Source organism: Bufo bufo, chromosome 4 (genome assembly GCF_905171765.1).
Source record: "Bufo bufo chromosome 4, aBufBuf1.1, whole genome shotgun sequence".
NCBI lineage: Eukaryota > Metazoa > Chordata > Amphibia > Anura > Bufonidae > Bufo > Bufo bufo.
In genome coordinates this window covers 586,435,861-586,460,745 of record NC_053392.1, presented here as the reverse complement: position 1 = coordinate 586,460,745, position 24,885 = coordinate 586,435,861, and the positions used below count along the sequence as shown (strand labels likewise).

The window sequence follows — 24,885 nt, the reverse complement described above, 5'->3', positions numbered from 1 at the left end:
CGTCCGTCGTGACATGGATCCAATTGCTGCACTGGCCGGACAGCTGCAGGGGCTGTCTTTGGAGGTAGCTGACCTCCGCACGACGGTCTCGCAGATCCAGAGACTACAGGCTGCTGGTCCTAGGGGTGTTGTGGTTACCAGGTCTGTCTCGAGTTGCCCACCCGGACAGATTCTTTGGGGGAAGTGATAATTTCATTTTGTTTAGGGAGGCGTGCAAATTGTATTTTAGGCGACATCCACACTCATCTGGGGATGAGATTCAGAGAGTTGGTGTGGTTATATCGTTGCTTAAAGTGGATGCTCAGTCATGGGCTTTTTCTCTGCCGACTGGATCGCAGTCTCTCCGGTCGGTGGATGAATTTTTCAAAGCTCTGAGTCTCATCTATGAGGACCCGGATTGGACCTCCCTGGCCGAGATCAAGCTATGTGGCATTCATCATGGAGAGTGTTCTGCTAAGATCTATTGCTCTGAGTTTAGGAGATGGGCTACGGATACTGAGTGGAACTATCTGGCTCTCCGTAGTCAGTTTTTTCAGGGATTATCAGAGAGGTTGAAGGACGCTTTGGCCTTTCATGAGAATCCTGAGTCTCTGGAAGCCGCTATGTCTCTTGCAGTACGCATTGATAGACGCCTGAGAGAGAGATCTAGGGGCCCCCACTCTCAGGACGTACTATCACATAACGTATCGTCTTCCTCTGACACTTTGGGTGAAGATACTCTTGGGTTTATGTCTGGGGAAGAACCTATGCAATTTGGGGGAGATAGTCCTGGATCTGCTTTTAAGCGTATTAGTCATAGGATGAGAGTGTGTTTTTTCTGCAGACAAAAGTGACATTTTATCGATGTATGTCCATGCATTCAGCGTCAAAAAGAAAAAAAAGGGGACGTCTAATCCCCGTCTGTCTCTTGGAGGGGTGAGAGGAGAATCAGAGAACATGCATTTGTCTTTGACTGGTAGGACCCTGTGACGAAACTAACCTTGTCACTGGGTTTTGGAGGGGCCTGGTTGCCAGCCTCTTGCCCCAGGATTATGGGCCCTCTCATCAGCCATGCTTCCTTTGTTCACAAAGGACTTTTACTAACTTTTGAACCCCTGGTCTAATTCGTGCCATTTTGGGATATGTTAAATGTCTATGTGTACTGTAAAGGGTGGGACATTGTATGTTTGAGTGGTGATGTCTGTCCTATTGTCTCCACATGTGTATTGGCGATTTCCCTTTGTCCTGAGAGATAATTGAATTACTCCTCGGTTGTCTCCAGGACAGAGGACATTGTGTATTCTCCTGCCTGTGATAATTACATCAACCCATTGTACCATAATTATATTACATGCAGAGGGGAGTGTTTTACTGTATTGTACGTGGTTATTGGTTGTTTTTACAAAAGCCTGTGGGTGGTACTGATGTGAACCAATGTTATATAAGATCAATAAAACGCACAGCTCTGGGTGACCACTGCTTGACCCTCAACACGGAGCCTCGTCTCGTTCTTGGGGGGATTTACTGTATGCTGTTAGAGACTGATTGCTAGGAGTGTAAGCCGCTTGGGTGCGTTTCCTATTCGTCTGCTAGCAGCTATTCGTGAGGTTCCGTTCGGAGTTTGGAGCATTCCCTTGTATGCCGTTACAATTGGTGGCAAGCGGCGGGATCGTTCTCACAGCCCAGAAGGACAGCTACAAAGAAACATCATTTGCTGGAATTACAATTTGAGGGCAACGCATGTCCCAGTACAGTGTCCCTGACAGCAGCAGGATGGAACCAGCAGTGGCATACGATGAGGAAGACCTGGATGGCTGGGATGCATTAAGGAAAGGCATCTGGTACCAGGCCCTGGATAATGTACAATACCAGCGAGGCGAGAGTCTCCCCAGTGAAGAGCAGCGATTGCAGAAGCAAGTGGCCCTGCGGATGCCCTTCCTGGGAGAGCAGCCCCTGGAGGAATAGGTGAAGGAACTAGAGCACCGGGTATGGCAGGAGCTATGGCTGGAGGATGCCTACCAGGCACCCTGGTGGTATATGGCACAGTATATACCCTGGGCAGCTGAGTATGACAAGCCAGAGGGAGAGGAGTTTGATGGTCCTGGCTTGTTATGGGAGTCCTTTGCAGAGCCTGACTTCGGGAGCCCTGCACAGTCCAGACTTCAGGACATTTTCTATGAGAGGGAGGCTAGGCAGGATTGGAATGACCCCCATGAGGTAGAGAAAGACCTGGCTCACCTAGCAACCCTGGAGTGGGAACTGGAGCAGGACTACCGAGATCTCTTCCACTCCATTGGGAAGGCTCAGCAGGACAGCAAGATGACAGACCCAGGTCCAAAGCCCTTCAGCTGGGAGGATATTGTGGAGATTTACTGGGAAGAACCCCAGGTGGCTGGTGGAGATGGGACCGAGGTCTATCCACCAGTCCTGCAGGGAATTGGGAGCCCAGTCTCCATTCCCCAGCGGCCGTGTGATGTACAGGGAATTGGGAGCCCAGTCTCCATTCCCCAGCGGCAGTGTGATATGCAGGGAATTGGGAGCCCAGTCTCCATTCCCCAGCGGCCGTGTGATATGCAGGGAATTGGGAGCCCAGTCTCCATTCCCCAGCGGCAGTGTAATCTACAGGGAATTGGGAGCCCAGTCTCCATTCCCCAGCGGCCGTGTGATGAACAGGGAATTGGGAGCCCAGTCTCCATTCCCCAGCGGCAGTGTGATATGCAGGGAATTGGGAGCCCAGTCTCCATTCCCCAGCGGCAGTGTAATCTACAGGGAATTGGGAGCCCAGTCTCCATTCCCCAGCGGCAGTGTAATCTACAGGGAATTGGGAGCCCAGTCTCCATTCCCCAGCGGCCGTGTGATGTACAGGAAATTGGGAGCCCAGTCTATATCCCCCAGCGGCAGTTTAACGCACCAGGGGGAGACAGTAAGCCCCACAACCGTGCAGATGGGACCGTGGTCTCTGCACTCACAGCACAGGGGGTAGGGACAGTCAGTCCTGTCCCCCAGCAACAGGGCTATTTAGCCAAAGGGGAGACAGTCGGTCTCCCCCCACAGCAGCATGGTGGTCTATCTAAAGGGGAGACAGTCGGTCTCTCCCTACAACAGCAGAGCGGTGTATCTAAAGGGGAGACAGTCGGTCTCCCCCTCCAACAACCAGGCTCCTTCCGTGGTAGCGCTGGCACCAAGGCAGAGTACTGCTGGTCTCTGCCCACTCAGCAACCCACCAAGGCAGTCTACCAATCCCCCACACAGCCGTGGTGAGGCACCTGGACATGGACAAGTTTATCCCTTGCTCAAGTGTAGTAACCATTTATTGTGGGTGTTATATCTGATTTTGCCAATGTATTTTCTGAAAGTGGATGCCAGGATTTACCTCCGCATCGGGAATATGATTGTCCTATCAACCTTATTCCCGGAGCTAAGGTAATCTAGGTTGTATAACCTTTCTGGACATGAAAGAACGGCCATGAGAGAGTATGTTGCTGAGAGTTTGCCTAAAGGACAAATAAGATCTTCTAAAAAGGACGGAACTCTTAGGCCATGTCTGGATTTCTGTGATCCGTCCGTGATCCTTACCCCCTTCCTTTGATTCCTCATTTGCTTAACTAGATTGTTGATGCCAAGGTGTTCTTCAAGTTGAATTTAAGGGGGCATATAATCTGGTCAGGATCAAGGAAGGGGATAAATGAAAGACGCCTTTTAATACCCCAGAGGGTCACTTTGAGAACCTGGTCACGCCTTTTGGGTTGACCAATGCTCCTGCGGTTTTCCAGCATTATGTGAATGACATTTTTCATCACCTGGTGGGGAGGTTTGTTGTGTATTTGGATGACATACTAATTTATTCTCCAGGATCACGTTAGACAGGTGTTACAGATCCTAAGAGATAAATTGTATGCAAAGTGTGTTTTTGCTGTACATGAGGTGCAATTCTTAGGCTACCTGCTGTCCTCTTCAGGTTTTCGAATGGATCCAGAAAAAGTCTGTGCTGTATTGGACTGGGATTGACCCGAAAATCTGAAGGCTCTTGTGTGGTTTTTGGGGTTCACCAAACTATTACCGAAAATGTATTCAGAACTATTCGACAGTGATGAAACCCTTAACGGACAGGACTAAGAAAGGGACGGATGTTTCAGTGTGGTTGGATTCGGCGTTGAGAGCCTTTTCTGTAGTTAAGGAGTGTTTCTCTTCTGCCCCTATATTGGTGCAGCCAGATGTATCATAACCTTTTATTGTGGAATTTGACGCGTCCGAGTTGGAGTTAGAAGCAGTCTTATCGAATGGGCCTGTCACCTGGTAAGTGGCGCCCATGTGCATTTTTCTCTAAAAAAAACTCTCTGCCGCAGAGAGAAATTACGTTCTAGGTAACAGCGAGTTTCTGGCTATTAAGTGGCTTTTGAGGAGTTGTGTCATTGGTTGGAAGGGGCGATTCATCCGATCACGATGTTCACAGATCACAAAAATCTGGCTTACCTGGAGTCGGCTAAACAACTGAACCCGAGGCAGGCAAGATGTTTTTAACCAGATTCAATTTCATTGTCACGTATCGTCCTGGGGTTAGTAACGTCAAAGCAGATGCCTTGCCACGTAGTTTCCCTGGAGGTGGTGATTTTGAAAATCCGAGTCCAATACTGTCGGAGGGGGTGGTGATATCCGCTCTATACCCTGACCTAGAGGTGAAGGTGTTAGAGGCTCAGGAAGATGCACCAGAGTCTTGCCCCTCTGGAAAATTGTTTGTTCCATCAGAATTGCGTCATAAGGTGTTTGAGGAACATCACTGTACGATTCTTATGGGACACCCGAAACGACGTTTAGCTTAAGGCCGGATCCGGATTAATGCCTTTCAATGGGCATTAATTCCGGATCCGGCCTTGCGGCAAGTGTTCAGGATTTTTGGCCGGAGCAAAAAGCGCAGCATGCTGCGGTATTTTCTCCGGCCAAAAAACGTTCCGGTCCGGAACTGAAGACATCCTGATGCATCCTGAATGGATTTCTCTCCATTCAGAATGCATTAGGATAAAACTGATCAGGATTCTTCTGGCATAGAGCCCCGACGACGGAACTCTTTGCCGGAAGAAAAGAACGCAAGTGTGAAAGAGCCCTAAGCCTGGATGCTGGGATCAGGGAACAGGTCACCTCCTAAAGCATCCCTAAATCTGGCCCCAGTCTCCTAGCTGTATGAGCCGACCCTGATGGTAGGAGGGCCCATAGGCCGGAACCTCAGAACCCTGAATTACCCTGAGGTAAGGAGAAAGGGACAAGAGACCAACTGGTTCATCCACGACATGTTACAACAAACAAGACGTACAACAAACCCTGAACATAAACCCACACTAAACAAACAAGTGAGGTTGGGTACATAGAAGATACAAGGGAGACAAAGGAATGACAATGCTAAGAGACCTCGATGTCCAACAAGGTGGCCCTCAAGGACTGGGCAGATGGAATAGCCACAGAATGGAGCATAGCTTCCAGCCCACAGCAAGGCTAGAGCACAGCTAACCTCCAAGCTACAAGCAAAGGCTAAATAGCTAGAAGAGACCGCACCCTGATCTAACCAAGTTAGGATATTAACCCCACGCACACCACACAGAAGGGAGACACAACTTAAAGGGGAAGTGCATGTGCAAACCACACGTTGCCACAAGCAACGAGTCTGCACAGCAACTCGTCACGGTCAAACACCAATATGACCGTGACAGCTGCACTTAGGAAATGTGACCAATGAACGTCATGTCACTGGCCTAGAAAGAGGCCACGGTGCCTGAGGAGTCTGACCCCACACCGATCATATAACGATGATCAATCCTGATAGGGCATCAGTATTAAACACTCGGCCACCCTTTTTAAAGGGGTTATCCAGCGCTAGCAAATGCCCCCCCCCCCCCATATGCTGGGCCACTCACACTGATTCTACTTACCTGGCTCCCTGCGCCGCTCCTGGTCCTCGCACCGCCACTTCTCCCTGTGTGCGGATGAAAACATCCAGTGTTGGGAGGGCAGCCAATGGCAGGCGGTGATGGGGATGAGCCTCCCTAGCATCGCGGGTGACGCTAGGGAGGCTCGTCCCTGTCATCGCCTGCCATTGGCTCCCCCCCCCCCACGACAGCGGGGAGCCAGGTAAGTATAATCAGTGTTAGGGGCCTGGCATATGGGGAGCATTTGTTAGTGTCAGTTAACCCCTTTAATGTTCTCAAGAGGATCAAGTCCTAATGGCCAGGTTCTCAATTGCAATAGCAAATAAGGATGAAGACATCTCTGGCGAGTTCCCTATTTCAGGAAGTAGCGGGATAGAGTTATAGAGTGCTATTTACACAGAAACTGCAACCTGAGGAGTATATTGGAGAGATTCTCCAAGAATTGTTAAAATGATGAAAATAACATATTTACCGTTCTAATATTAACATAATAGTACATTGGACCTGTACTGATGTTGCCACATTCATAGGACCGTGGCAACTGACAAACCACCTATTCCGGCTGAAATAACATGAAATAAAATCATTTAATTATCACCTACAAAGGAGTGCTGTCTAAATATTTGTGACACGTTGCCACATTCATAGGTCCCGTGACTACAACAGCCAATCAGTGAGTGACCGCTATTTGTTTGTATACAAACTTACACAGAGAATGCTATCAATCACTGAGAACATCTCCCTGTGTACAGGTATCAGTGACTGACAGCTATTTCTATATACACACTTACACAGAGAATGCTATCAGTCATTGATAACATCTCCCTGTGTACAGCTATCAATGACTGACAGCTATCTCTATATACACACTTACACAGAGAATGCTATCAATCATTGATAACACCTCCCTGTGTACAGCTATCAGTGACTGACAGCTATCTCTATACACACACTTACACAGAGAATGCTATCAATCATTGATAACACCTCCCTGTGTACAGCTATCAGTGACTGACAGCTATCTCTATACAGACACTTACACGGAGAATGCTATCAATCACTGATAACACCTCCCTGTGTACAGCTATTAGTGACTGACAGCTATCTCTATATACACACTTACACAGAGAATGCTATCAATCACTGATAACACCTCCCTGTGTACAGCTATCAGTGACTGACAGCTATCTCTATATACACACTTACACAGAGAATGCTATCACTGATAACACCTCCCTGTGTACAGCTATCAGTGACTGACAGCTATCTCTATATACACACTTACACAGAGAATGCTATCAATCACTGATAACACCTCCCTGTGTATAGCTATCAGTGACTGACAGCTATCTCTATGTACACACTTACACAGAGCATGCTATCAATCACTGATACCTCCCTGTGTACAGCTATCAGTGACTGACAGCTATCTCTATGTACACACTTACACAGAGAATGCTATCAATCACTGATAACACCTCCTTATGTACAGCCGAAGTCTGAAATAGCTGATATTCAAATTTATAAATTATATATTTTACTGAATCTTTTCACACAAAAATGTATATATCAAACTGTTCAGCTGCTCCTGCTCTATAACATGCTGCCTGCAGATTGCAATGCATTTTGTGGTGACAGATACTCTTTAAAAATAGGGAAAACAGTGTTTTGTCAATTTTTAATACATAAATGTAAGCCACATAATTTTAACACCAAAAGAAAGTACAAAATAAGATAATAAAAAAAAGAAAAAAAAAAGGAAGAATTATTAGACATAGAAAAACCTGACTTAACCCCTTGACGACCAGCGCCATAAATGTCTCTTCAAATATGGCACCCGTTTTCGCATTTAACCCATCAGATGCTAAAGTAAATTGTAACCACGGCGTCTGAAGTGCAGCACTCCAGAACAGCTCCCCCATCCAGTGATCGGGGAGCCGTTGGTTAGTTGTGATAGGCCCGTGCCTACTGGAGACTACTCGGCCTATCACATACCGTATTTTTCGCCCTATAAGACGCACCGGCCTATAAGACACACCTAGGTTTTTGAGGAGGAAAATAAGAAAAAAATAATTTTGAACCAAAAGGTGTGCTTTTGAACTAATGGTGGTCTGTGGATGACACTATTATGGGGGATCTGTGGCTGACACTGTTATGGGGGGATTTGTGGCTGACACTGTTATGGGGGGATTTGTGGCTGACACTGTTATGGGGGGATTTGTGGCTGACACTGTTATGGGGGATATGTGGATGATACTGTTATGGGGGATATGTGGATGGCACTTTTATATGGAGGCATTTGTGGATGGCACTTTTATGGGGGCATTTGTGGATGGCACTTTTATGGGGGATCTGTGGATGACACATATAGCATCTTATGCTGTGTCATCCACAGATCCCTCCCATAATAGTGTCCCTGTGTAGTGTGAATGACCCCCAATACAGGGGGTGGGGGCCGGCATCTAGTTTTGTAATGGCAGTGGGGCCCGGTGCAGTCACTGTATTCTATTGCAGCGGGCCCCGCTCACTGTAGTAATCCTATCTATAACTGTAGGCATTGTTTAACTATAATAATCTTCAATACAATCCATTAATCTTCACTTACTAACGTCCGTATCAGGCAGGAGGGCGGGCGGACACTGGCAGCGTCACTCACTACGTCACGCGCCGCCTGCTTCATTCATAAATGGGCGGAGCAGGCGCGTGACGTAGTGAGTTACGCTGCCAGTGCCCGCCCTCCTGCCTGATACGGACGTTAGTAAGTGAAGATTAATGGATTGTATTGAAGATTATTATAGTTAAACAATGCCTACATTTATAGATAGGATTACTACAGTGAGCGGGGCCCGCTGCAATAGAATACAGTGACTGCACCGGGCCCCGCTGCCATTCAAAACTAGATGCCGGCCCCCAGCCCCTCCTCCCTCCCCACTGATACACCCGCCGTCCGCTCTGTGCTGCATGCGGTCGGCGGTGTATCAGTGTAAACTGCAGCATTCGCCCCATAAGACGCACTGCCATTCCCCCCACCCCACTTTTTGTGGGGGGGGGGGGAGTGCGTCTTATAGGGCGAAAAATACGATATATATTCCAATGTAGGCCTGCAGGTGGCACCACTGCATTGGAATATACTGAAATTCCTATTCAGTAATGTAATAAATCCCATTACTGAATAGGAATTACAATCTAATGACTTAAAAAATAAAATAAAATTGAATTGTGGTTTTGTTTTTCCAAAAATAAAAACATGTCTCTAGGAGGATAGGGGGTTAAATATGAAAACAGAAAATTACGTTAAAGAGGACCTTTCACCAGAATAAAGCATCTAAACTAACTATACAGACGTGTAGAGTGGCGCCCAGGGATCCCCCTGCACTTACTGTTATCCCCGGGCGCCGCTCCGTTCGCCCGGTATAGCCTCCGGTATCTTCATAGTTAGGCTCCACCCAAGGGAACCTGCCAGCGTCTCTTTCTCCAAAGAGACGCCGGCAGGTTCCCCTGGGTGGAGCCTAACTATTAAGATACCGGAGGCTATACCGGGCGAACGGAGCGGCGCCCGGGGATAACAGTAAGTGCAGGGGGATCCCTGGGCGCAACTCTACACGTCTGTATAGTTAGTTTAGATGCTTTGTTCTGGTGAAAGGTCCTCTTTAAGGGGTTAATGCGTAAGAATATGTAACTTGTGGGTAAGTCGTTAACCACATTTTGGGCATGAAAATATTGTTTCGTGTAAGTTCTTTGATGTGCCATTAGTGCTGACTTTTGGTTAGAACTAGGGATGAGTGAACTTCTGTTTTCAAGTTCAGGTTATCTAAGAATTTCGTTATGGATTCCGCTACCACAGACCATAAGTTGATTGTCAATGCATGAAAAATGGCTTCTCCCCGTGTGAATTCTCTGATGTTTATCAAAATCGGATTTTAGGTTAAAATATTTCCCACATTCTGAACACCAAAATTACTTCTCCCCCGTGTGACCCCTGCAATGTCTAACAAGACTTGCTTTCTGGTTGAAAGATTTCCCACAATCTGAACAGGAAAATGGTTTCTCCCCTGTGTGAATTCTCTGATGTGTAGCAAGATGTGTTGTATCTGTAAACCATTTCCCACAATCTGAACAGGGAAATGGCTTCTCAGCATGAATTCTCTGATGTGCAACAAGATGTGGTCTATCTGCAAAACATTTTCCACATTCTGAACAGGAAAACGGCTTCTCCCCCGTGTGAATTCTCTGATGTGTGACAAGATAGGATCTACGGTTAAAACATTTCCCACATTCTGAACAGGAAAATGGTTTCTCCCCTGTGTGAATTCTCCGATGGTTTACAAGGACTGATCGAGAGTTAAAACGTTCTCCGCATTCTGAACAGGAAAATGGCTTCTCCCCTGTGTGAATTCTCTGGTGGTTAACAAGGTTTGATTTGATTGTAAAACATTTTCCACATTCTGAACAGGAAAATGGCCTCTCTCCTGTGTGAATTCTCTGATGGCTTATAAGAATGGTCTGATCGTTAAAACTTTCTCCACACTCTGAACATGAAAATGGCTTCTCCCCTGTGTGAATTCTCTTATGTTTTACAAGACTGGATTTAATGCTAAAATGTTTCCCACATTCGGAACATGAAAAGGGCTTCTCCCCTGTGTGACTTCTCTCATGCATAATAAGATTTGATTTACTGTTAAAACCTTTCCCACATTCTGAACAGGAAAACGGTTTCTCCCCCGTGTGAATTCTCTGATGTGTAAGAAGATTTGATTTACGGTTAAAACGTTTTCCACATTCTGAACATGAAAATGACTTCTCCCCTGTGTGAATTCCCTGATGCGTCACAAGACCTGATTTAACCCTATCGTATTTCCCATATTCTGTGTGAATTCCTTGATGTTCAGCACTCCCTTTGTGACTAACAGTCTGTGATGAATCAGAAGATCGGAACCCATCCCAAGGATCAGATGATCCATCTTTGCCATGAAAGGCCGAGGGTACATCTAGGATTATGACATGCTCTTCATATGTATCTTCATGATCATCTGCTTTAAAGTCTGAAGATATCAGATGTTCCTCTGAGCTCCTGGTACAGTCATCTGCCAAGAATAAAAATATGATTTTTATAAATATTTTAAATAATATACCCTTATGATTATATTTGCAACATTTCTATAATAAAGGGGTTGTCCCCCGAATTTTCTTTTTCTATTTTTCAAACCAGCCCGTGGATCGAAATACTTTTGTAATTGCATGTCATTAAAAATGTATTATTTAATAAAATGTATCTGTATAGCACCACTTACTATTTGCCCTTTTTATAATTTCTCTGTCCTGCTTATCGAGATGGTCGCACATGCTCAGTTCCATCCTTCAACTGCTAGTCAGAACTCAGATCAGACCCCCAAAGTTATTCAAACTTCAGACCAGACCGCCACAGTTATTTGGACCTCAGATCAGAACCCTATGATTAAAGGGAATGTGTCAACCCCAAAACACCCTCCAAACTAGAGTAAGAGGTGTGTGGTGTAAGTAACTCAGAGTCCGATTATGTAATTTTTTTATCGCCATACTCACTTGCATTCCGAAGCTGTGCTCCCACAAACCAGTAGTATAATGCATTGAGAGGACTCCCGAGCTCACGCATATAATGGAGAGGACTCATCGAGGAGTCCTCTCAGTGCATTTTACTGCTGGTTTGTAGGAGCACTGTGTTGGAATGCAAGTGAGTATGAAGATAAAAATTATATATCCGGACTCAGCGTCACTTACACTATACACAGCTGACTCTAGTTTAGGGGGTGTTTTGGAGCTGACAGATTCCTTTTAATCAGACCCCCCATGATTTTTGACTAAGATCATTCAAAAATAAAATAAATCACCTCTCCTACTCTAGACGCCGCTGCCGCCACTCAGGAGATCCAATCCTCTTCCTGCCATGCTGTGATCTGACTTTGTAGTGTGAGGTTACAGAGCGCTCCTACGTCCTCACACTGTGTGCAGGTCACAGCACAAAGCGGCACCAACAGAGAAAACCAGGGAGAGGCGAGTAAAGCAAGCACAAGGAGCGCTGCATTCACCACTCCCGGTCCTACTGTACTAATGAGTGCTTTCATTATGGAAGCGCCCATTAGTATTAGCCCAATAAGTGAGTCTTATAGGGAGAAAAAAAGGGTATATGTTGAAGTCGAAAGAAATTTAATCTAGCAGTACTGAACAGGTTTAACCCATAAAATCTTGTATTAACTGTACACACAGACATTATGTACAGTCCTGATCAAAAGTTTAAGACCACATGAAAAATGGCAAAAAATCATATTTTACATTATTGGATCTTAACAAGGTTCCAAGTAGAGCTTCAACATGCAACAAGAAGAAATGGGAGTGAGACGAAACATTTTTTGAGCAGTTGCCTGCGGTTTGGTTTTGTTTTCAACCACATGGTGAGGGCTGCTGGCATGTTGCCTCACGTGTGGTTGCCGCTGGCAACATGGTTGGTACTTGGCAGCGTGGCAGTCTGAGCTGTTGCTGGGCAGCCTGCTGTCAAGTGCATGCGGTTACACCTGGTTGGGTGTGTGTTGTAGGTATGCACTTTGTATGTCTGTTTGTTGTGCACGAGGTTATGAAAAATAAAACTTATGTCTAGTGGTGTCTTTATGTTTATTGCAGCGTATGGTCCTGGGTTCCTGTGGGATGTTTGGTGTGTGCTGTGTCCGTCTATGTTGTTGTGGACTGCAGCACTTGAGCACGGGTCCCAGGCTGTGTGTCTGTGGCAGGTAGGTGTGATACTAGTTTCAACTACCTGTCATTGCCATATGACTGTATATGTGTCCCATTTCTTTATAGCTTGGCCAGTGAGACTCCTGTTCGTCCGTATCCTGGAGGAACAGGTAGTCTTACCCTTCTCCTAATCCAGGGCCACCCTGAGGGCAAGTAGGAATTACAGGTTCCAGTGTATGAGCCCTCCCACCATCAGGGTCGGCTCATACGGCTAGGAGACAGGGTCAGAATTAGGGATGTGATAGGAGGTGACCTGCTCCCTGATTGCTGTCCTGGCCTAGCAGTTATCATTCATATTGACACTGCACGGCTGAGGGTTTCCCCCATCCTCAGCCGTGACAAACAGGCTGTTTTTCAGCTGATCAAAAGTTTAGGACCACACCTCCCAAAAAAAACTAAACCCCCCCAAAACAGAAATCCAACTTCCAAACATGAACTCAGTAATGAGTAGCTCCGCCGTTATTGTTTATCACTTCAAAAATTTGTTTCGGCATGCTTGCTGCAAGGGTTTCCATGAGGTGAGTGGGAACATTTCTCCAAGTGGTGAAGACGGCCGCACGAAGGCCATCTACTGTCTGGAACTGTTGTCCATTTTGTAAACTTCCCTTGCCATCCATCCCCAAAGGTTCTCAATTGGATTTAGATCAGTGGAACACGCAGGATGGGCCAAAAGAGTGATGGTATTCTCCTGGAAGAAGTCCCTTGTCTTGCGGGCAATGTGTACTGTAGCGTTGTCCTGTTGAAAAACCCAGTCGTTACCACACAGACGAGGGCCCTCAGTCATGAGGAATGATCTCTGCAACATCTGGACATAGCCAGCGGCCGTTTGACGCCCCTGCACGTCCTGAAGCTCCATTGTTCCACTGAAGGAAAAAGCACCCCAGACCATTATGGCGAGCGCTCCACTGTGGCGCGTAGAAAACATCTCAGGTGGGATCTGCTTGTCATGCCAGTAACGTTGGAAACCATCAGGACCATCAAGGTTAAATTTTTTCTCATCAGAGAATAAAAAAATTTCCACCTTTGAATGTCCCATGTTTGGTGCTCTCTTTCAAACGAGCAGTTCTGTGGCGTTCAAGGAGACGAGGTCTTTGAAGACGTTTTTTTGTTTTTGAAGACCTTCAGTCTCAGAAGCCGTCTGATGGTTATGGGGCTGCAGTCAGCACCAGTAAGGGCTTTAATTTGGGTCGAGGATCGTCTAGTGTCTTGACGGACAGCCAATTGGATCCTCCGGCTCAGTGCTGATGAAATTTTTTTGGGTCTTCCACTTGACTTTTTTGTTCCATAACACTCAGGATCATTTAAGAAATTCCAAATTACTGTCTTACTGCGTCCCACCTCAGCAGCGATGGCGCACTGTGAGAGACCCTGCTTATGCAGTTCAACAACCCGACCACGTTCAAAAAGGGAGAGTTTTTTTGCCTTTGCCATCACAACGTGTGACTACCTGACAGAAAATGACAATAAATCCACATCTTTGCACAGATTTGGCCTTTTAAAGGCATGTGGTCCTAAAATTTGGATCAGCTGAAAAACAGCCTGTTTCAGTTTAATCGTTATTTTTAATTAATTTAATGCTCAAAAAATGTTTTGTCTCACTCCCATTTCTTCTTGTTGCATGTTGAAGCTCTACTTGGAACCTTGTTAAGATCCAACAATGTAAAATATGATTTTTTGCCATTTTTCAAGTGGTCTTAAACTTTTGATCAGGACTGTATTTCTATTGAATGTCTGCTTTTTTGTCTTTTTGGGTTTTATGTAATTAAAAATAAGATAATGGATGGCATCAAAAGGGGCATAGATGCCCGTGATGAGAACATAGTCCTGCCACTTTACAAATCACTAGTCAGACCACACATGGAGTACTGTGTACAGTTCTGGGATCCTGTGAACAAGGCAGACATAGCAGAGCTGAAGAGGGTAGATATGCCCTCTTTTGAGCTGGAGAGGGTTCAGAGGAGGGCAACTAAAGTAATAACTGGAATGGGTGGACTACAGGTCCAGGAAAGATTATCAAAATTAGGGTTATTCACTTTAGAAAAAAGACAACTGAGGGGAGATCTAATTAATATGTATAAATATATCAGGGGTCAGTACAGGGATCACTCCCATCATCTATTTATCCCCAGGACTGTGACTGTGACGAGGGGACATCCTCTGCGTCTGGAGGAAAGAAGGTTTGTACACAAACATAGAAGAGGATTCTTTACGGTAAGAGCAGTGAGACTATGGAACTCTCTGCCTGAGGAGGTGGTGATGGTGAGTACAATAAAAGAGTTCAAGAGGGGCCTGGATGTATTTCTGGAGTGTAATAATATTACAGACTATAGCTACTAGAGAGGGGTCGTTGATCCGGGGAGTTATTCTGATTGCCTGATTGGAGTCAGGAAGGATTTTTTTTTCCACTAAAATGAGGAAAATTGGTTTGTACCTCACAGGAGTATTTTTGCGCCTTTCTCTGGATCAACTTGCAGGATAACAGGCCGAACTGGATGGACAGATGTCTTTTTTTAGCCTTACAAACTATGTTACTATTTTTTACTTAAGTATTATAACAGTTTTATGTACAACACTAGCGATAACTCAAGGGTTAATGGCATTTGCAGCAATTTGCTTTTAATTGTGTTAACCTGCGCATAAGGGTAATATGTTCACACGGGAAATGCCGTATTAAGGAATGTTAGTAGTTACATGACATGTAGGCCATGAGGAAGGTTGAGACATTCCACCCAAAACGTGTAGCTTGTCTTCTTGCTGCCATGCACATTTGATGGTTTTAATGCGTTTTTAAATAAGGGATTGATAATTATTTTAAAGATGCGAGTGCCAGGGGATTATTCAAGGTCCACAAGAGTTAGAACCTTCTGATCAATACTGTGGTACCCCCCCCCCGTAGTGGTAACCTGTCAGAAAGCATGTGCCCTCAAAACTGCCACCAGTACCTGACAGTGGAATCAGTCATCGCTAGCCAATAAATGAGTGGAATCTGCAACTCTTCTTCACTTTATTTACAGGGAGTGCAGAATTATTAGGCAAATTAGTATTTTGACCACATCATCCTCTTTATGCATGTTGTCTTACTCCAAGCTGTATAGGCTCGAAAGCCTACTACCAATTAAGCATATTAGGTGATGTGCATCTCTGTAATGAGAAGGGGTGTGGTCTAATGACATCAACACCCTATATTAGGTGTGCATAATTATTAGGCAACTTCCTTTCCTTTGGCAAAATGGGTCAAAAGAAGGACTTGACAGGCTCAGAAAAGTCAAAAATAGTGAGATATCTTGCAGAGGGATGCAGCACTCTTAAAATTGCAAAGCTTCTGAAGCGTGATCATCGAACAATCAAGCGTTTCATTCAAAATAGTCAACAGGGTCGCAAGAAGCGTGTGGAAAAACCAAGGCGCAAAATAACTGCCCATGAACTGAGAAAAGTCAAGCGTGCAGCTGCCAAGATGCCACTTGCCACCAGTTTGGCCATATTTCAGAGCTGCAACATCACTGGAGTGCCCAAAAGCACAAGGTGTGCAATACTCAGAGACATGGCCAAGAAAGGCTGAAAGACGACCACCACTGAACAAGACACACAAGCTGAAACGTCAAGACTGGGCCAAGAAATATCTCAAGACTGATTTTTCTAAGGTTTTATGGACTGATGAAATGAGAGTGAGTCTTGATGGGCCCGTGGCTGGATTGGTAAAGAGCAGAGAGCTCCAGTCCGACTCAGACGCCAGCAAGGTGGAGGTGGAGTACTGGTTTGGGCTGGTATCATCAAAGATGAGCTTGTGGGGCCTTTTCGGGTTGAGGATGGAGTCAAGCTCAACTCCCAGTCCTACTGCCAGTTTCTGGAAGACACCTTCTTCAAGCAGTGGTACAGGAAGAAGTCTGCATCCTTCAAGAAAAACATGATTTTCATGCAGGACAATGCTCCATCACACGCGTCCAAGTACTCCACAGCGTGGCTGGCAAGAAAGGGTATAAAAGAAGAAAATCTAATGACATGGCCTCCTTGTTCACCTGATCTGAACCCCATTGAGAACCTGTGGTCCATCATCAAATGTGAGATTTACAAGGAGGGAAAACAGTACACCTCTCTGAACAGTGTCAGGGGGGCTGTGGTTGCTGCTGCACGCAATGTTGATGGTGAACAGATCAAAACACTGACAGAATCCATGGATGGCAGGCTTTTGAGTGTCCTTGCAAAGAAAGGTGGCTATATTGGTCACTGATATGTTTTTGAATGTCAGAAATGTATATTTGTGAATGTTGAGATATTGGTTTCACTGGTAAAAATAAATAATTGAAATGGGTATATATTTGTTTTTTGTTAAGTTGCCTAATAATTATGCACAGTAATAGTCACCTGCACACACAGATATCCCCCTAAAATAGCTAAAACTAAAAACAAACTAAAAACTACTTCCAAAAATATTCAGCTTTGATATTAATGAGTTTTTTGGGTTCATTGAGAACATGGTTGTTGTTCAATAATAAAATTAATCCTCAAAAATACAACTTGCCTAATAATTCTGCACTCCCTGTAGTGGTTACTACTCACCTGGGTGGTTATCTGTAGGACTGTCATCTATACTCTGCTCATCACCCCTCACATATGTCTCTTCAGCCTTGATATTATTCAAAAGCTGTGAAATAAATGCAATGAATGTCATTGGAAGGTTGTTGAGAAGTTGTGTGGAACTTTTAGATGACCAAAAAAGATCATTAATTATCATGACAACCAATGATGAAATGACTAGCAGGAGTTACTTGACCCAAATATCTTGTGTTGAATATGTTTCCGACGAGCAGTGCCCATAACAAGACTATTGAGAGAATATCCTGAGAACATGCAATGTCTATGGTCAACTGTAGTCCTGACATCTCCACTTTATCCATAATACATGTATAAAAGGGTAAATTACTGTTACCAGTTATTGTTTTTTCAAATAGCCTCCACAACGGCACTTACAGGAGGGCGTCCCCGCCCCCAGGACAGTAAACAACGCAGAAGCACATGATTTAAAAGGCCTCCTCCCCTTAGCTATTCAGTCAATAAGAGAGGACACGGAAGTGATGCAAGAACAAAAAATATGTATTAAACATAAGCAAATTACATCATTTGAAGACAAAAGAAAATAAAACGGTGGGAAATCCCAGTGCCATTGTGGAGGCTATTGGAAAAACCAATTACCAGTAATAGTAATTTACCCTTTTTCCCAGCGCCTCCACAACGGGACTTACAGGAGGATTAACAGAGAAATCCACTCTAGGGGGGACTATGGCTGAAAGAATTCTGCGGCCAAAAAATAAGTCCTGGTTTTTGAGGATATCTAATTAGTAATGATTAAAGAAAGTCATAGGGCTAGCCCAAGTGGCTGCCCTGCAAATCTGGTCCAATGAGACGGATGCAGACTCCGCCCAGGAGGAAGACATTACTCTAGTAGAGTGAGCTCTTATACCGGTTGGAGGATGAAGATTCTTCTGGACATAGGCCAAGGTAATCATATCTCTTATCCATCTTGCTATGGAGGATTTGCTGGCTGCTTGTCCTTTGTTAGGACCCTGGTATTGGAGGAAGAGATTATTTGATCAACTGAAGCTATTGTCATATTTGTGGGATATCTGGAGAAAAACATTACCTGAAAAGGATAAAAAGGCGTTCCAGGTTCTCAGGTAAATTTTTGATGTTATGGGCTTTCGACTTAACATCATCGTGGAAATTACAGCATCTGATAAACCTTTCTTTTTTAAGGCGAGGCGTTCAGTCTCCAGGCTGTCAAATTGAGTTGGTTTATTTTAGGATGATATATTGGGCCCTGGTGGAGAAGACGGAAGAGTCCAGGATATTGCTGCAGACAGCCTGAGTAGGAGGGGAAACCAAGATCTCCTTGGCCAAAATAGAGCAATGAATTGAGCCCCTTCTTCCTCTACCTTCATAAGAGCTCTTGGAATCAAACTGAAGGAAGCAAAGGCATAAAGAAGCGACTTGGGCCATGGCTGGGAAAGTGAATCCACCCATAACGGCTGATCCTGTCGGGAGAGGGAGCAAAATTTTTTGGTTTACCTGTTGTTTTTCGTGGCAAATAGATCTAGATCCGGAATTCCCCACTTTTTGCAGATCTGTTGAAATATTTAACAATTCAGGGACCACTCTCTTTCCTTCAAGGTCTGGCGACTGAGGAAGTTGGCTATTACATTGTTTTCTCCCCTCACATGGACCGCTGTCAGTGATACAAGATTATTTTCTGCCCAAATAAAAATGTCTCTTGACACTGCCTCTAAAGAACGGCTTATGGTTCCCCGTTGTTTGTTTAAGTAAGCGACTGCCGTGGTATTGTCTGAAAATACCTTTACATTTTTTGGAGATGAGGATGTGTGAAGGGAGACAATGACTTTGTAGATGGCTGAAAGTTCTTTCAGATTGGAGGAAGCATTTAGCATATCTTTTCCCCATCTGCCCTGTGCTATCCTTCCATCTGAGTGACCGCCCCAACCTGAACTGCTGGCGTCTGTGGTCACAATCATTTGTTTTCAATGGCGCCAATAGACTCCCGTTTGCAGATTTTTCTCTATTCTTCATCACATCAAAGATTATTTTACTGGCCTGGGGATGAGAACTCGTTTTTCTAGAGTGGAGTTTGTACCGTCACAGGAGGACAGAATAAATGCCTGAAGGATTCTCGTGTGACTCTGAGCCCATCTGAACGATGGGATTGTTGCCGTCAGGAGACCTAGGGTGGCCAGGATATTCCTTACAGAAGAGACCCTCTGGCTGCAGAACTGAGAGATTTTTTGAAGTAAACAATTCTGTTTCTCCAGTGGAAGAAAAGACATTAGACGATGACAGTCCAGAAGCACCCCCAGGAAGAGCTTTCTTTGACCTGGACTTAGGTCTTATTTTTTTAATTTCTCACCCATCCCAAAGTGGTGAAACATCTTTGGACTTGGGAAAGGTGGGATTGTAGGACTTCCTCCGACGGTGAAGCAATCAGGAAGTCGTCCAAGTATGGAATAATTTGAATCTCCTGTAAGTGAAGGTACTTTGTGAGTTCTAACATGATTTTTGAGAATACTCTCGGGGCTGAGGAGAATCCGAATGGGAGGGCTCTGAATTGAAAATGGTGTGACTGATCCCCTATGAAGATAGCGATTCTTAGATATTTCTGATGGCTCTGGTATATTGGGATGTGATAGTATGCGTCTTGAAGGTCCATAGTCGCCATGAAACAATCCTGAGGGTGTACATTTATATAAATGTTATATTTAAATGTTTTGTAGATGATGGATTTGTTTAAGGATTTTAGATTTATTATCAAATTGAAGGATCCATTTGTTTTTTTCACGAGAAAAATTGGAGAATAGTAACCTTCGCCGTATTGATTTTCTGGGACTGGAAGGAGTACTTTTTTGGATACTAGAGAGAAGATTTCCAATTCTAGACAAATTAGTTTTTCTTTCTGAGGCAGTTTTTTGTTTATGAAGAACCGGTCTGGGGGATGAGACAAAAACTCCAGTCTCAAGCCTTCTTTTAAGGTAGCTACAACCCATTGGGAGGCTCCCATCTTTTCCCAGGCAGGAATGAAGTGTTTTAATCTGCCTCCCACATGGTCTATGGCGTCATTGTGTGGAACGGGAGGAACTTTTAGGATTGAAAAGGAATCCTCTCCGTCTGCCCCTGGACGGCTGCCACTTTCTTGACTCCTCTTTTTTTCTCTGGTCCAGTCTCGTTTATTTCTGATTTTAAAAGGAACGTCTTTGATAAAAGTAATGATCTTCGAGTGGAAATCCTTTTTTTTTGTCTGAGGCCTTGACAACAATGTCATCCAAGGTCGAGCCAAATAATCTGTCTCCTTCAAGGGGATTAAGCACAGTTTTTAGAACTTGCGTCACCAGACCATGTACAAAGCCAGATCGTTTTACGGGTCGCGTTAGATAAAGCTGCAGACCTAGCAGAGAATCTGACTAAGTCAGCAGAGGCATCTGCCAGAAAGTTGGATGCTTTCTTCAAAGTAGGCAAAGAGGCTAAGGTCTCATCCCTAGGTGTACCTGCTGCCAGGTGTTCTTCTAATTGATTAAGCTAGACAGATAGGCCTCTTTCAGACGGGCGTTGCGGGAAAATGTGCGGGTGCGTTACGGGAACACCCGCGATTTTTCCGCGCGAGTGCAAAACATTGTACTTGCGTGAGAAAAATCGCGCATGTTTGGTACCCAAACCCGAACTTCTTCACAGAAGTTCGGGCTTGGGTTAGGTGTTCTGTAGATTGTATTATTTCCCCTTATAACATGGTTATAAGGGAAAATAATAGCATTCTGAATACAGAATGCATAGTAAACTAGCGCTGGAGGGGTTAAAAATAATAATAATAATTTAACTCACCTTAATCCACTTGATCGCGATGCCCGGCATGTCCTTCTGTCTTCTTTAGGCTGCATTCACACGGGCGAGATTTCCACGCGGGTGCAATTCGGTAGGTGAACGTATTGCACCCGCACTGAATCCCGACCCATTCATTTCAATGGGGCTGTGCACATGAGCGGTGATTTTCACTCATCACTTGTGGGTTGCGTGAAAATCGCAGCATGCTCTATATTCTGCGTTTTTCACGCAACGCAGGCCCCATAGAAGTGAATAGGGTTGCGTGAAAATGGCAAGCATCCACAAGCAAGTGCGGATGCGGTGCGATTTTCACGCACGGTTGCTAGGAGACGATCGGGATGGGGACCCGATCATTATTATTTTCCCTTATAACATGGTTATAAGGGAAAATAATAGCATTCTAAATACAGAATGCATAGTAACTAGCGCTGGAGGTGTCTCCTTTGCTGAACAGGACCTGTGGTGAGCATTCATTACAGGTCAAGGACCTGTGGTGACGTCACTTCGGTCATCACATGATCCATCACCATGGTAAAAGATCATATGATGGATCATGTGATGACCGGAGTGACGTCACCACAGGTCCATGACCTGTAATGAATGCTCACCACAGGTCCTGTTCAGTAAAGGAGACAGAAGGAGATACCGGCATCGCGATCAAGTGGACTAAGGTGAGTTAAAAAAAATAATTAACCCCTCCAGCGCTATTTTACTATGCATTCTGTATTCAGAATGCTATTATTTTCCCTTATAACCATGTTATAAGGGAAAATAATAATGATCAGGTCTCCATCCCGATCGTCTCCTAGCAACCGTGCGTGAAAATCGCACCGCATCCGCACTTGCTTGCGGATGCTTGCCATTTTCACGCAACCCCATTCACTTCTATGGGGCCTGCGTTGCGTGAAAAACGCAGAATATAGAGCATGCTGCGATTTTCACGCAACGAACAAGTCATGCGTGAAAATCACCGCTCGTGTGCACAGCCCCATAGAAATGAATGGGTCGGTATTCAGTGCGGGTGCAATGCGTTTAACTCACGCATCGCATCCGCGCGGAATACTCGCCCGTGTGAAAGGGGCCATAATGTTCTGGCTGTACAGGTAGATGCAATACTAGGACGCAGCATGGCTGTATTTGTTTCCCATGATTTCTTCAATAAATGCTCACACTTCTTGTCCATGGGATCTCTTAAGTGACCCATGTCCTCAAACGGGAGGGAGTTTTTTTTTTAGAAATGCAGGCAACTGGAGCATCTATTTTTGGCGTCTTGTCCCACAGATTAGAATCGGATTCTGAGAAGAGATATTTCCGTTTAAAGGAACTTGTCACTGCTGTTCTTTTTTCCGGATCTTTCAATTCCCTGGATATTAGGGCCTTGATATGGTTATGGATGGGAAAATTCCTTTTCTTTCTCTCACCCAACCCCTGGAACATCTGATCCTGGATGGAGTGGGTCTCCCTCACTTCTTCTATATTCATAGTGGCTCTTATGGTTTTTAGAAGCCCTTCTGTCTCTTCAGGGAGAAACAAAGGTTTTCCAGGACTGTCATCAGAGGAAGAAGAGTCGGATAGATCGGATACTAATTCCCCCTCATCCAGATCAAACGCTATATCAGAAGCAAGAGATCTATGGGGCGTGGATGGGCCTGGGGATTGTGGCGTCATTTTTGAGTCCACTGCTGCATTTACTTCTTCCTTAATCATGGTTCTCATAGTCTCAAGGAAGGAAGGTGACTCCTCTGTAACCACTTTTTCAGTGCGCTCAGGGCACAAAGGTTTCTTAGATTTTGAGGAAAAGGATTTTCAGCAAATAGCGCATTTCTTGCACCCCGAGTCTGAACCTGTTGGCTTAGGCATCATGGTCTCTCTGCCCTAGATGGATTAAAAAAAAACATTTTATAGGGCCAAGTAGAGAGAGACCAACACCTACACCAGGGGTGGATTTGATGATAAGACACGACTGACACCACGTGATAATTTTAGGGGAAGCAGGAATTCCTTTAACCCAATAAAAGGTACATACAAATATCCAAGAAGGACAGAAAAGGCCCCACCGGGGAGGAGGCTTACCGGGCTGAGGCAGCGGGATCTCCAGGCTTCTTAGTGGTGTCAGTGTCCACTGGGGCAAGCATGGTTGCAAGCGGAGAGCAAGGACAGAAAGTGGATTTCCTCCCTCTGTTTAAATTTTGAAGGCAGCGCCACCGGAAGTACCACTTGATCGCGAGATTCTCTTGCCCAAGGAGAATCCCGCCTGGTGACGTCATCACGTCGGATCCGGCGCGAGTTTCCCTTACCTGGCAATATCGCGAGCCCGGTAAGGCCTGCATGCAGGGCTTATTCCGATGAACGGGTAAGGGAGGCAATGTGTCCCCGGGGTTCCCGTTCCCTGCTTCAGCCCTCCCACACCGTGGGTAGAAGAGAAAATCATGGGCGATAAGATAATGTTCCTGGCACTCCAGGAGAGGCTTCTGCGCATACCCGAGGACAGGAAACAACAACTGAATAGGTAAGAGGAGGAGGCCTTTTAAATCATGTGCTTCTGCGTTGTTTCCAGTGCTGGGGCCGGGGACACCCTCCTGTAAGTGCCGTTGTGGAGGCGCTGGGGAAAACATATAATACTGGTAGATAAAACAAAACTGAACACAAGATCTTCACAGACTTCTACAAATCATAGGGGACATTTTATGAGAACGTATCTCCATCTACCTGATCAACCTGTGGGACATTATGATGTTCTTCTGAACCATCCTCTTGAATAAGAGGACTGGGACATCTCTCTGGTGTTGTTCTCTCTTCCTTAACTGTAGGAAACACATCTAGTGACTGAATTCATTCCTGATATACAAATAATAAGAGGAAGTTTGTATTTAGTCATGTCCATTACCTTGTGATCTGAGGGTTTGGTGATCCTCCATCATGACATCCTTGTACAGATCTTTGTGTCCTTCTAAATACTCCCACTCCTCCATGGAGAGATAGACAGTGACATCCTGACACCTTATAGGAACCTGACAACACAATGATACAGTCATCATCCTTCATAGCGTTACTGTATAATGTCACAGCATTCCTAGTAGTGTCACCTCTCCAGTCAGCAGCTCAATGATCTTGTTGGTGAGTTCTAGGATCTTCTCTCTATTGACTTCCTCCTCTATCAGAGGGTGAGGTGGAGGTCCTGTGACTGGGCTCAGGGTTTTACCCCATTCTCCAGACACAGGGGCCTGACAGCGCTCACTAGAGGTCTTCTTCACTACTGTGTAGTCCTGGTTATAGAGAGACACAGTAATAAATATCACTCCATACATTTCCAGAGTCCCTCACCAATCCAGTCATGTCCATCTGTTAGTAACATAGAGAAGATGATGTAATGTGACATCATCAGAATCTCTCACCTCTCCAATAAGCCGGAAGAGGATCTCTAGGGTGAGATTTATTATACTCTCTGCCATCTTGTCCCTGTCCCTATCCATCCGTGACGGGTCAATCAGCAGAAGGATCTTATATAGAAGATATCTAGATATCTACTGAGCGGATCCTATATTGTAGGAACCTAAATGGAGAGAAGATGAGATGATGTAAAGTCCTACAAAATCCCATGTAAAAAGACGATTACTGGAAATAACAAGCAACGCTTTTGTGTTTTCAATCACTTTTTTAAAAAAATGCGGCATGCTCTGGGGATGGCGTTTTTTTTACCCATTCGCTTTTGTATAAGAAAAGGGTGTATGTGTCCATGTGGTGTTCACCTTCACTCCAGGAGACTGACATAAATACAAAGAGCAACAAACTCGAGGGGGGATCCAGGTGAGAAACCATAAAGGGTAAATGCACACGTTCAGGATTT

General features: G+C 45.0%; 1 protein-coding gene across 1 annotated transcript; it reads right to left on the bottom strand.

Moving 5' to 3' along the window:
• Positions 1-9,558: 9,558 nt before the first annotated feature.
• Positions 9,559-23,786, bottom strand: LOC120999508 (oocyte zinc finger protein XlCOF22-like). The gene is made up of 3 exons (XM_040430429.1): positions 23,748-23,786; positions 17,220-17,304; positions 9,559-10,981 (listed from the first exon to the last, which is right to left on the bottom strand). Exon 3 carries the CDS (start codon positions 10,554-10,556, stop codon positions 9,855-9,857), a length of 702 nt encoding a protein of 233 aa, XP_040286363.1. The 5' UTR covers positions 10,557-10,981; positions 17,220-17,304; positions 23,748-23,786; the 3' UTR covers positions 9,559-9,854.
• Between the last annotated feature and the right edge of the window lie 1,099 nt (positions 23,787-24,885).